General features: G+C 43.2%; 1 protein-coding gene across 4 annotated transcripts in view; it reads left to right on the top strand.

The window, feature by feature from the left end:
• The window catches only part of PLCH1 (phospholipase C eta 1), a 370702-nt gene that overhangs the window by 275301 nt on the left and 81227 nt on the right, over positions 1-14174 (top strand). For all 4 annotated transcript variants that reach the window (XM_073579023.1, XM_073579019.1, XM_073579020.1 and 1 more), the window contains 3 exons: positions 6529-6732; positions 11124-11244; positions 12233-12404. In XM_073579023.1, coding sequence (XP_073435124.1) covers positions 6529-6732; positions 11124-11244; positions 12233-12404 — 497 coding nt within the window. The remainder of the gene's footprint in view (positions 1-6528; positions 6733-11123; positions 11245-12232; positions 12405-14174) is intronic.

The following is a 14174-nucleotide window of genomic DNA, read 5'->3' on the forward strand; positions in this document are numbered from 1 at the left end:
TCAGAGGATTCTATTCCTGGGGATGATTTTCGACACTTCCCGAGGGTTGGTAATTCTCCCTCAGGACAAGGCTCGGGCGCTCCGGCAGGGAGTCCGAAGTCTTCAACAACCGGGCCCTCACACTATCCGGTTCGGGATGAGGGTTCTAGGAAGGATGGTGGCGGCGATGGAAGCAATTCCGTTTGCTCAATTTCATCTCCGTCCCCTGCAGCATGCTCTCTTAGCGGCTTGGGACGGGAGTCCGTTCTCCCTCGATCATCAGTGCAGGTTTCCCTCTCAGGTTCGACGGGCACTTCAATGGTGGACACGCGACTCCTCTCTTCGTCAGGGGAAGCCTTTTCCCCCAGATCATTGGTTGGTAATCACGACCGATGCAAGTCTTTTCGGCTGGGGGGAAATCTTCCGGCATCACACGGCCCTGGGGCAATGGTCGCCTCAAGAGGCGCGTCTTCCGATCAACCTGTTGGAGATTCGGGCGGTGCGGTTGGAGCTGCAGCGTTTTCAGCACTTGCTAGCAGGACGCCCAGTCCGGGTTCAGTCAGACTACGCTACGGCAGTGGCGTACGTGAATCACCAGGGAGGCACGCGCAGCAGGGCAACCATGCGCGAGATAGAGCATGTGCTCCGTTGGGCCGAGAGGCACCACTCGGTAATCTCAGCAGTTCACATTCCAGGTGTGGAAAATTGGGCAGCAGATTTCCTAAGCCGGCAGGGCATCGCGGCCGGGGAATGGTCCCTTCACACCGAGGTCTTCCAGCAGATTTGCCAACGTTGGGGGACTCCAGACGTGGATCTGATGGCGTCCAGGGAGAACGCCAAGGTGGGCACGTTTGTTGCTCGGTCTCAGGACCCGCGAGCAATCGCGGTGGATGCGTTGGTCCTACCGTGGAGCCAGTTTCGGCTCCCATACCTGTTTCCCCCCCACTGCCGCTTCTCCCAAGGGTCATCAGAAAGATCAAGACAGAGGGGGTCCCGGCAATTCTGCTGGCCCCGGACTGGCCCCGTCGAGTATGGTACGCGGATCTAGTGCAGCTCCTCGCAGACGTGCCTTGGTGTCTACCGGAACGGCCAGACTTACTGTCTCGGGCCGATCTGCCACCCGAACTTAGGGGCCCTGGCTTTGACGGCATGGCCATTGAATCTTGGATTCTGACCCAGGCGGGATTTGGGCGTGAAGTGGTTGCGACAATGGTTAGCGCCCGGAAGCCGGCCTCGGCGAAAATTTATCACAACACTTGGAAGGTTTTCTTTCATTGGTGTCGAGAACATGAGGTTGCGCCATTATCCTTTTCTGTCCCTAACATCCTGGCTTTTCTGCAGTCCGGCCTAGACGCAGGGTTGGCGCCGAGTTCCCTTAGGAGGCAGATATCAGCCTTGTCGGTCCTTTTTCAGCGAAAGATTGCTACCAATATGCAGGTCAGGACGTTCATTCAGGGGGTCTCTCATTTGGTGCCCCCCTATAGAGCTCCCATAGACGCCTGGGACCTTAACCTGGTCCTGGGTGTCCTACAGCAAGCCCCGTTTGAACCGTTACAGGAAATTTCTTTGTCATATCTCTCCAGGAAGGTTGTATTCTTGGTAGTCATAACTTCCATTAGGCGGGTCTCGGAGTTAGGAGCATTATCTTGCAGAGCTCCTTTTCTGACTTTTTTTAAGGATAAAGTAGTCCTTAGACCACCGCCACCTTTTCTGCTGAAGGTCGTGTCCTCTTTCCATATTAATGAGGACATTGTTCTGCCTTCGTTTTGTCCAGCGCCAGTACAGAGTTGAAAGGGCGCTCCACTCTTTAGATCTGGTAAGAGCTCTCAGGAAGTATGTGTCAAGGACAGCACCTTTTCGCCAGACGGACTCATTGTTTGTGATTCCCGAAGGGCGCAGGAAGGGTCTCGCAGCCTCACGGTCAACCATAGCCAGATGGATTCGCCTAACTATTAAGGAGGCTTACCGTATTAGAGGCGCACCGATTCCAACAGGGATAAGGGCGCACTCTACTCGGGCAGTGGGCGCCTTTTGGGCGCTTCGGCACCAGGCTTCGGCAGAGCAGGTATGCAAAGCAGCAACCTGGTCCAGCCTGCACACTTTTTGTAAGCATTACAATGTGCATACTCAGGCCTTGTCGTATGCGAGCCTGGGTAGGAAAATTCTCCAAGCAGCAGTGGCACACCTTTCGACAGAAGGGCATGCGGCTTGGATCGGTGAGTTGTCCTCCCACCCAGGGACTGCTTTAGGACATACCACAGTCTCTGTGTCCCCCAATGAGACGAAGGAGAAACATGGATTTTTGTGAGTACTCACCGTAAAATCCTTTTCTCCGAGACGCTCATTGGGGGACACAGCACCCACCCTGAATAGCCAGTTGGCTCTTGTTTATTTAATTAGTATAATTCCTTATTTAATGTAGGGTGGTCCTTTTTCAGACATATGATTTTCTGCATTAAGGCTAATTTATGGATGTTCTCCTACTGCTTTTGCACTAAACTGGTTTCCGCCCGCTATCGGGGCGAGGGTGTATGCGGCGGAGGAGGAGCTAACTTGTTTTTTGTATGCCTAGTGTCAGCCTCCAGACGGCTGTAGCACACACCCACAGTCTCTGTGTCCCCCAATGAGCGTCTCGGAGAAAATGATTTTACGGTGAGTACTCACAAAAATCCATGTTTCAGCAGTTTGGCTGCTTCTTTTAATAAATGGGGGGAAAAAAAACGCATGAAAAACACATGTAAAAATGCGAAACAAAAGCATCTATTGTCCAAACACTGTGGTTTTTGCAGTAGAAAATCTGCTGCAAATACTCCACGTGTGCACACTGCCCAATTTACTTTACATTACTAAACAGTGGTTTAGATACACAAATACCAAGAAGTGAGAGATTATAGATACATTTCTGCGCAATAAATAATAGAAATTTACTTAATATAAGTAATGTAAGTTTAGTTTTTTTCTATCTTCTTACATAATGTGACTGTGCCTTTGCCTGATGTAGCATTCTGCTCCTCCGAGCTGATTTGTGCCATCTAGTAATCACGATTTGCCAGTGACGCTGGGCAGGCACGGCTGCCTGGGTACAATAGCTGTTGTGCAAAGTGCGAGGCTTGGTTTCAGCCACAGAATGTTCGGGAACATTATATTAACTAATGAATTGGAAATGATTCTTATTTTCTTTGGACGCTACATTAGTTGCAGAAGCCCTAAGGTTGTAAAAACAAGGTCACAGATGGTACGCTAATTCTGAAACTAAGTTTATTTAACATTTGAGGCTGTATCCATTAGCCCAAAACTAAAAAATAGGTCAAATCTTAGATGCTCCGTTCTTCTTACACTATTCTGCTGTGATAAGTGGCGATATAGGCTTTCTCTTCCTGAATTTTCACTTGCTGATATTTCTATGGGTACCTACTATAGAAGTGTTAGCTGTTGAATAGTGTTATGGTAAATATTTAATACTTTTATTATTATTTAGACAATTAAATATATCTACCGTATATATCCTTGATAATTTTGTATTTTAATGCTAGCTTTATAAGTATTCTTCATAAAATCAGTAACACAGGACGTTATATCGTATATAGAGGTGTCTTTGTGTTAAGTTTCCTTTTGTTTTTAAAAGTATAGTTAATTGGATAGAGGTCGTTTCAAGGACTTCTGCAGAATTCATCATTTACGACTTTGTTATTCCCAATTAAAATATCTTGTTTTTTAGGTAATGTGAAGCTATTCCCTTTCTCTTATTACTGTGGTTGTAATAAAAACTTGTAACTGGCCATCTGAGATTCAGACAAGTTGGTTCACTAACAGACACTGGTTGTGTGCCCTCACCTCCGATCGATGGATTCCCTGATTTGATCAGAACTGGCAACCATGTGAAACCTTTTGAGTTTCTGTAAAACTTTCCATACAGGTTTCCACATCAATAGTTTGGCAATTTATTGAAGCTTTTCTTTTATTCTGCATAGTTCCACAAAGTGTCATTTATGGATAAGGTTTATTTGAGGAAAGAAAAACAAAACCCAACACTGTTTAAGGGCGGTTTCACACGTCCAGATATTTCCGGTACCGGAAAAACGGTACCGGAGCTATCCATGTCCGTGTGGATACGTGGTGCAACCGTGTCCACACGGACGGCCGCCGGTGAAGAAGGCGCTACAGTAAGAGCTGTTCCTCGGCGGCTGGTGCTGAACGCGGTTGTCATTCTTCTCTCCTGCTCTGCCGGCAACAGTGAGCAGGAGAGAAAGAATGAATGAAAACCCGACGTGGGGTCCCCCTCTGTTTGTGAACCAACCCGGCAAAACTCACAGCTGGGGGCTGCTATTCTCAGGCTGGTAAGGGGCCATTGATCGGGTTTCCATTCATTCTTTCTCTCCTGCTCGCTGTTGCCGGCAGAGCAGGAGAGAAGAATGACAGCTGCGGGGAACAGCGGCTTACAGTAGCGCCGTGAACAGGGAGGACAGTGTGAACTGTTCTCCGTGTGCCGTGTTCAGCAGGTTTGCGGACCATACGCTCCCACAAACACTGACATGTCTCCATGTTTTGCACATGGACCGTGTGTCCGTGAAAACACCCTATTTTTCATCTATCAGCTGCCGACACCGACATCAGGGGCTTATGTACAGCATTCTGTAATGCTGTAGATAAGCCCCCTCCTGATAATTGCTTCACCTGTGCAATACAAAGGAAATCCTGAAAACATCATCTGTTGGTGGGCCTTGAGGACTGGAGTTGGGGAACCCTGCTTTAATGAACACATAGTGAGACTCTAGCTTAATGGCCAATTCACTGCCTGTGTGATGTCAGATATCAAGCAAGGAACTGAGACAGTGAGCGGTCAATTTATTTTATTTATTTTTTTTATTTTTATATAGCGCTAACATATTCCGCAGCGCTTTACAGTTTGCACACATTTTCATCACTGTCCCCGATGGGGGCTCACAATCTAAATTCCCTATCAGTATGTCTTTGGAGTGTGGGAGGAAACCGGAGTACCCGGAGGAAACCCACGCAAACACGGGGAGAACATACAAACTCCTTGCAAATGTTGTCCTTGGTGGGATTCGAACCCAGGACCCCAGCTCCCAAATCATTGGGAGGCTAACCACTGAGCCTCCGTGCTGCCCGTGGTCAATCAAGCTGAAGAGGATGGTGCTGGACAGAAAAAAAAAAATCATTGGGAGGCAGTGGCTCCTTAAGTTCTTGGCCATGCCCATGGCACTTACACCATAACAATGAAAATGCTAATTACTTGGTATGCAGCAACACATAGAAGATATAAAGGTGTTGATGATTTCCATTTCAAAGACCAGCATGCATTATATGTGATTGGAGGGGAGAGTGATCTTACTTACAGATTCCCTTGTTCTCCATAACTAATTTTACAGACAAAATCATTAGCTATAGTCATACACAAGTTATCAGCAGCCTTCGTAGATGCCCCTGAAATGACAGACTGTGGAATTTACCGTGATATTATAATATAGAAGAAAATTGCAGCTTCAGGTCACCTAAGAAGGCTAAAAGATAAATTAAAAATTAAGTTTTAAGATTATAAAATAATTTTCCCAATTCAAAAAGAATTAAACAGAAAAATTGCTGTTGTCTGCTTCTGTAAAAGTAAAATCTATGAAAATTTTTAAATTAAGTAACCCCGTATGTTAAACGTCCTAAAGAGAAAAAAAAGAAAAAGGTCACAAATGCCATTTTTCAGTCACTGTACCTTCCTCCAAAAAATCAGATCGCCGAAAGCTGCTACTGTGCAGTCGTATACTCGAAAGTGGAGTGTAAAAGATGACAGTGGCGCCACAAAAACATCTGAATACGTTCTGAAAGCCCATCTTTAGGAAAGCCATTGTTCTCTTAAAGTGGCTTTGCCTTAAAAACCTCAGCAGTTTCGGCGGTCTCTAAAAGACCCCGTGTGCACATTCCCTTGGGGAGTATCTTGATGAGTTTTTCGTAACATAAAGTGGTTTTGAAGAGTGTTTCAACCATTTTTGCTGATTTATTTTAAAAATGACATTGAACTTTGTTTTTTCGAAGCCTGAAGTGAGAAAAATGCTCAAAACAATGAAACCATGGCTAGCAAGTCATTTTACAAAAGACATGGAGAGAAATAGCCTTTCAAGCTGTTTTTAAGTAATCTTTCGGGCCATAATAGAAGCAGACTCACTCCCAACCCTTAATGAATATTTGTAGCTCTCAAGACAGGGTTATGGCCAGAAGTGCGTGTGCTTCTGTGATATAGTTGGGAATGCTCGTGCTATAGCAGTTCGCAATTAAAGCTAAGGCTTTTAGCTTCAGTAGGTGCCAGTGGCAGTCCTTACCTTTCATCGTTGTAGGATGGATACTCCGAAAGCTCTATGGAGTTGTAAGGAGAATAGCTGCCAGCTGTGTCGTGTTGTGATGACGCACACTTTTCTTTGTCACACGCTGTACTCGCGCTCCTTGCTCTTTTACTTTATCCGCACGATTTTGCTTCGTATGCTTGTAGTTTAGGATTATTGTGTTTCTCACCAAATTGCTTTGTTTTATTTTTCCCTAAAGGTTTTACCAGTTTCATGAGAGGCCCAGCAGGTGACATATTTAACCCTTTACATTGTGAAATTTACCAGGATATGGAGCAGCCTCTGTGCAATTATTACATTGCATCATCTCATAATACTTACTTAACTGGGGACCAACTTCTGTCTCAGTCAAAGGTGGATATGTATGCTTGGGTGTTACAAGATGGCTGCCGATGTATAGAAGGTATGTAAGTGGCACAGTCCCAGATTAACTTCATTATTCTTGTTTCGTGGCATATAACATTAACTAATGTGTTTGGAGACTTCCTGATGCTTTTTCTATAAGGAAAATAAGATTCTGTATTTTCTCTTATTTTCTTGCGATAAGTAGAAACAATGACGTCAATCAATTGTCTAGAAAACTGAGGTGGCCATAAGCATCAGAAATATGTTGGTAGATCCCCCAATTTTTGTGGGGATTTCCTTACAAAACAGCAGGTTGGACACTGACACTTCAGTCCCCCATACACTTTAGATGGCCATTGTGTGAATGACGGTTCTGCCAATCGTTTGCCTGGCAGCTATCTCGCCCAACTCATTCGTACACAGGAGCCAGTGATCTGCCGAGCACTCCTATCTTCTCTGCCGCAGGGCTGCCAGACTCCTCTGGTGGAGCCGCAATCTGGAACTGGACATGCTAGATCCTGCAGGCTACGTTCACGTGATGAGCTTTTGGTGCGTTTTTGATGATGCATATTTTTACTTCTTCAAAAATGCAACGTCTTACAGTTCTAGCAAAGTGGATGGGATGTTTAAAAACCTCATGACCATTTTGCTTCTTTTTTAACACAGTGTTTGTATTTCAGATCTGCAGCATGTCAATTTCTCTTGCGGGTTCTCCGCAGAATTTCCCCATAGACTTGTGTTAGGTGCAGAAATTCCGCAGGTAAAAAACACCCAATCGCATCAAAAACACTTAAAATCTGTACCTACGTATGTCAGTAAATTTTTGTCAAAGCCAAATACCAGGAAGTATAAAAAACATAGCAGCTTTATTTAAAGTATGACACACCCAAAAGGTACAAAAACAACAGCGTCAAAAACACAATAAAAGCGCATGTTAAAAAATGCAATGAAAATGGCAAGTAACCTAATGTGAATAATAGGTGTAGAACATCAAAAACTCACCAAAATCTCATAATCGGAACGTAGCCTAATTCCCCCAACAATCATCTGTCTGGGACCCCATACACATTAGTGTTATAAATGAGTCACCGAGGAGGAGAGCGCAATAGGCTATGCCACCAGAACACCAGAGAGGTTGGTCGCTCAGCGGATTGCCGACCCCTGATCTTAAGAACACAACTAGCAGTAGCCATGGAGCGGTCCTACTTTGCCCTAGAGGCCTTGCCACAGCCGGAAGACTAACTAAGCCTAAAGACAGAAACATGAAATCTAAACTGCTCTGGAGCAGATCCCCCAAAGGAATAGACAGCCCCCAAACATATATTGTCGGTGAGACAAGATGAAGCACAAACACAGACAGAAAATAGACTGAGCAAATGATGGGGCCTGCACTGACTAGATAGGACAGGACAGAAAAGGCACTGTCTGCAATCACGCAAAAACCCTAATAATTCCAACACGACTCAAGTACAAAAATGCTGAGGCTTGAACAACCTCGTCCCCACTATATCAGCACTCAGGTGTGAACTGGTGGCTAGCAACAGGCTAATACAGCATGGGACTGAGCAAACAAACACAAGATACAAAAATACAGGGCAGGAGCCAGAAGCCCCAGGTGGAGCAAGCTGACCCCTGACAGCAAGGCAAAAACAGATGCAAAGGGTTTAGCGAATGACACTTAGCTGAAAAATTGCAGGATCAGGCAGGAGACAAATCCTCATTAAGCAAAGAAAGGAGTATCACCGGCTGTCACTGAGAGAAGTCTGCTCGCTTATGGAGTCCCAGTCACTACCACCACTCCTCCAATTATCTTCTGCAGCTGTTCGGTTAACATCATGTTGATCACCACCACTACAAGCAGTATCCACCAGAGGGAGCCTTACCTCAAAAGTCGGATCAAGAGAGCTCACAACAGTACCCCCCCCCCTTGAGGAGGGGTCACCGAACTCTCATCCACACCACCAGGCCGATCTGTATGAGCCCGGTGAAAAGCATGAACCAATCTCTCGGCATGAATATCGGAAGCAGAGACCCAAGAATTATCCTCCTGGCAATAACCTTTCCACTTGACCAAGTACTGGAGTCTAAGTCTAGCCAGACGAGAGTCCAATATTTTCTTTACCTCATACTCAAAATTACCCTCAACCAATATAGGGTCAGGGGGCACTGCCACAGGAACTACTGGCTCCACAAACCTTTTCAACAATGATTTGTGAAAAACATTATGAATCTTGAATGTACCTGGAAGAGCCAAACGGAAAGAAACGGGTTTAAGGATTTCCAAAATCTTATAAGGTCCAATGAACCTTGGCTTGAAATTTGGAGACGCAATCTTCATCAGAATATTTTTTGAGGACAACCAAACCATATCACCCACTTTGAACCGGGGATCAATGGTTCTATGCCGGTTGGAAAATCGTTGGGCATTTTCCTGAGAGTGGGACAAATTGTCCACTACTTGGTCCCAAATCTGCTGCATACTGTCCACCAGAGAATCCACACTTGGGTAAGCAGAAGCCTCCACCTGCCCAAAGAAAATCGAGGATGAAAACCAAAATTACAGAAAAATGGAGACATCAAAGTGGCGGAACTAGCTCTATTGTTTAGAGCGAATTCAGCCAATGGCAGAAATGAATAAAAGTCAGTGATAAGCGGTCATAGAGGAGCGCTTAGGAAGCAACCCAGGGGCAGACAAAAATGTCAGGTCTCCACCGCAGCTCCAGCCGAAAACCTCCAATGGAGGATAGGAGCAATGAGAAAATGGAAACTATCTTAGGAGCGCAGGAAAGAGACTCAGACAAGAGATGGGGTTAAACCACAACTCGTTTCGTCGGAGGATCCGTCTTCATCAGGTGGAAGTTTATTAATGACATAGGGGATGGGGTATTTAAATAGGAGGCAGCCAATCACAATGTTATGACAAGATGACATCATATATTATAAAAAAAAAAAAAAAAAAAAAATAGAAACAACTTACATAAAACGTGAGATAAAACAGCATGAGGTAAAAAAGTTTTAAATGTATAAAATGTGCAAAAAGGAGCAAAAAAATAATATAGATAAAAATGAATAAAATTATTAACAGGTTAGTAGACCAGTAAAAAGACCAATAAAAAAGCGAGAACCCATATTAATAATAAAAGCATGTAAACAATAGCATCTAGGTAAAACGCACTGATGCTAAAAAGGCAAATAAAGTTATCTGGTCACTTTATCTATAGTTAAATTCAGGCCTTCAGGTGCAAGTGTGCCAAGCTTGAATATCCAAAAGCTTTCTCTATTGATTAAACAGTTGAAGCGATCATCCACGGTATCAAGTATGTGGTCAATAATCGTTAGTTTCAAAGTTTTTGGATTTTTTGATGCACAGTTAAAAATTGTTTGGAAAGGCTGTGCAGGAGAAAGCCATTTCGGATATTCTGTCGATGCTTGTTCAATCTAGCATGCATCGTTTGTATGGTTCGACCGACGTACTGTAGGCCGCAACCACATTCAATCAAGTATACCACAAAAATAGATTGACAGTTAACATGAAAATTAATTTTATATGAGGTACCTGTAGTGTTGGATTTAAATTCACGTACCCCATTTAAAATGGAGGTGCAGCAATTACTGTGTTGTGTTGGTTGAGTACAGGACTTCACTTATTCTGCATTTATAAAAGCTTATGAGTCTTTAATTGGAAAAAAAGAAGCACTAAGTATTGTGGTTTTTTTTTGTAAGATGCCTGCAGTTTCCATTACAATTGGGAGAAAATAGATATTTCGTAGTTGTCAGATGGACACCAAACACATACTGTGTAGACAAACTTTTTTCTGGATATACGTCCAGCGTACTTGTTGGGAGATTATCCGTGCACTTACACTGCCTTTTTTTTACATTTTATATGCCATTTCTGATCAATGTGTCACTGTGCCGCTGCTGCTTATCTGAAATACGATTTGGGATGTGATTATAAAATGCAGTATTCTTATGTTATTTCCAATCCTTTGATTTTATTAATTCTGAAAGAAATGTCTCCGTCTCACGCTTCAGTTCACCAGTCTGATATTCTTCAGAGGTTTTGTTAAGCAACTTCAATGCTATTTGAAAAGAGCGTAGTATGTCCCCTTCACTCAATGAAACAAACCAGATAGGAAATGCTCGCACTGGAGTATATGGTATATCAGGGCCAGGGCTGCACGGATTGATTTTGACTAATTTTTTTATGCTTTGTAAAAAGTAAATTGAAGTTTCATCTTTGAAGCAAAATTTAAAAATGATATCAGGATATTGTATTAGTAATTGCTTATAAAAGTTGTTTTTTTGGAATTGCCTCATGGTTCACTGCAGCCCGGTGTGTGTCAGTGTTACTGCCCTTAGAGTCAGCCAGTTACTAATGTGGATCTGTCTTGTTACTCATCTTACCTACAGCTTAGCTTGGTCTTCCCTTGTCTTCTTTTTCAACAGTTGACTGTTGGGATGGCCCAGATGGCGAGCCTGTTGTGCACCATGGATACACACTCACCTCAAAAATCCCCTTTAAAGATGTCGTGGAGACCATCAACAAGCATGCATTTGTTAAAAATGAGTATGTTACTTCTATATAATAAAATATATTTTACCTTCAGAAATTCTTGTAGAATGCAATTTTGAAAAGCGAAATATTTTTTAAGGCAAATACTAGGGTCTTGATAAAGAACAGTTCTAAAAACGCCAACTAAAGCAAAATTTCTAGTCTAGTATCACAATATATTAATTACTTTGACTTGAAAAAATATTTTTTAAAAAACCTGAGCAAATAGATTTGCAGGACCCTGATTCAGTGGCCATTTCAGTACTCCGTGGCTGCCAGATGGGAGGGCTGCAAACTGCCTCCTGCAACGTCATGTGTGTGTACCGCCTCACTGATGTCATGCCAGACTGGCTAATTAAAAGAGGAGATGGGGATGCCAGTGGATAGGAGGTGGTACACAGGGCTCCCATCCGGCACCCTCAGAATACTGATCTAACCTAAGAACCACGGGCCTCCAAATCTATTCACTCATCTCTACTTAAAAAAATGTAAAAAAGTCAATGCAAGGGAAAAATTGTGAAGTTCCTGGTCATTTTTGTGCATAAAAAATGCATTTTTACGTATAACAAATGCTTTTATATAGATCAGTCTGTTATCAACAAATTGCTAAGAGGATACATCAATGTAATGAATTCAGAATTTCTTTTTTTTTATTGTGAGTGCTTGTTGGGTGACAGATTTCATCCCAATGTTCACACATGGGAGGGATCTGTCAGTCAGTCAACCAGTCCGATGTGGGGAGAAGCCGGCCAGGGTCAGCACCAGAGGAGATCTGTAAACTCTTTTCTCTGGAACTCTGGAGCATTTCAGAGAAAATTAAGCAACAAAAAAACCCAGGTTATGGAATCTCTCCTGACATAAGCCTGTGCTTTGGGGACCACAATCCTGCCTGAAGGTCCTCACCTTAGGATTATTTATTTGTACAGACTTTTATACACTCATATAGATTTTTATTGTTTTTTTCGGCTGTTACATTTTGTCTGTTCTCTGATTTTTATTATAGCTATCCGGTTGTCCTGTCTATTGAAAACCACTGTAACATTCAACAGCAGAGGAAAATTGCTCAATATCTAAAAGAAATATTTGGGGACAAGCTTGACTTATCTTCAGTTCCACTTGGAGAAAACAAACAACTTCCAAGCCCCCAGCACCTCAAAGGCAAAATACTTGTGAAGGTAATCCTGAATATAGAGCACTTACATTTCTCAATAAGCGCAGTATACAATTTTCCTTGATGGCCTTACCTAATGATAGGCCTCATGCTCCTCAGAGAGAAGGTGGCAGTACCACAGGTTTTGGATAATGGTTCCTGAACCAGCAATATCCACATACAATCTTATCGCAGCTCAACGCCTTTCACTTGCACAGACACAATGACTTGTGAAGGCGTTGTATGGGATATTGCTGAGAAGGGCAGTGGTGAAGCATCGTACTCTACTGCCACGTTGCATGGTGGCCTTGGGAGGAGTGAGTTCTCCACGTGTTGCCCGCTGATGGCTAATTCATAAGGGGAGACAATGAAGGTTAAATTCTGGCCACCAGTAGCACTGATACTTACATGGAAACTCTAGAGAGTCTCCAGAAAACAAAAATGAAACAGAATAATTCAAGTTTTAATGTTGTTGGCCTACTGACTACAGAACAGCTAGCAGCCCCATTCATCCATAATGTATAGACGAATCTAAAATAATTAGAAATAATTTCGCTTTGAGAACATATATGTAGTAATAAATTTCTCTGCTAATGAACCCTCAATTGGAGATGCGAATATCACATTCATGTCTAGCAATGAATATTGTAATATGAATATTGTCCCTGTTCATATATAACAGTGCCTGTGGGGTGAATGTTTTTCTTAACTTTATTGTATATGAAGGCAATTTTAACATGAATAGTGCTGTTTGTTACCCTCACATGATCAGAAATTCAGTGTGATGTTGGAGCTGCTTCTCACTGCTCCCCTCCCTTCTGGGATGTTACTTCACCCATTAGGTGATGTGACCTGCTCCCTGCTAGTAGCATCCAGCCCCCTGATAATGTCGTCTTCACTGCAGCCTGAGATGAGGGGTGAGCTAACGTTGTGGCCTGCTCCCTGCTATTAGCCCTGCAGTAAAGGAGACACCAGGGGGGCTGGCTGCTACTAGCAGGGATGAGGCCAGACCCCTAACTCTCCCCTCATCTCGAGCTGCAGTGAAGGAGACATTATCAGGGGGCTGGCTGCTACTAGCAGGAAGTAGGCCACGTCCCCTGATCTGTGAGGTAACTTCCCAGAAGGGAGGGGGAGCAGTGAGGAGCAGTTCCAGCATCACACTAAATTGCAATTACTGTGAAGGTTAAAAGTAGCACTTCTCATGTTAACTATATTGTTTATGAAGGTGCGGCCATTAGAATATTTTTTTTTCTACCCAAACTATCCCTATAAATTCTGTTTTGTTTTTAAAGTTGCTTTCCTAGATATTTGGGTGGTTTTCTCTGCCACATAGAATAGTTAAAATCTGATGTTTTAACAAATTATATTGGCACTTTAATAGACAACTAAATATATAGTTAAATAGTTTAATATATAGGTGGGAAATGCATACAGAATCCTATTTCCTTTCTCTCCATAAAGTCACTTATTGTACTAAATGTAAGTTTCAATTTTTCCCAATTTTAGTTACTTTACTCAAACCAGGATGCAAAGGCAGCTGCACTCTTCTCTGTAACCCCATAATCAATTAATCTATGTGTTCCACAAATGTCCACATTTTGGTAATATCTCATTTAAAGGGGTTATCCACTTCATGTGTATGTTAACAAATGTGTTGGGGATTTGATTTTGTTGCGTTTGCGAAGTATCAAAGTAGTTCTCTTGCTGTCAATGAAACCTTCTTCAGAGGTTGTGCTACTGATAAAAGGTCCCATAATGGGGCTTATGACCAGACCTGCCCATCAGACTCCTGCAA

The sequence above is a fragment of the Dendrobates tinctorius genome, unplaced genomic scaffold, assembly GCF_039654945.1.
Source record: "Dendrobates tinctorius isolate UK_male_01 unplaced genomic scaffold, ASM3965494v1 ptg000060l, whole genome shotgun sequence".
Lineage (NCBI taxonomy): Eukaryota > Metazoa > Chordata > Amphibia > Anura > Dendrobatidae > Dendrobates > Dendrobates tinctorius.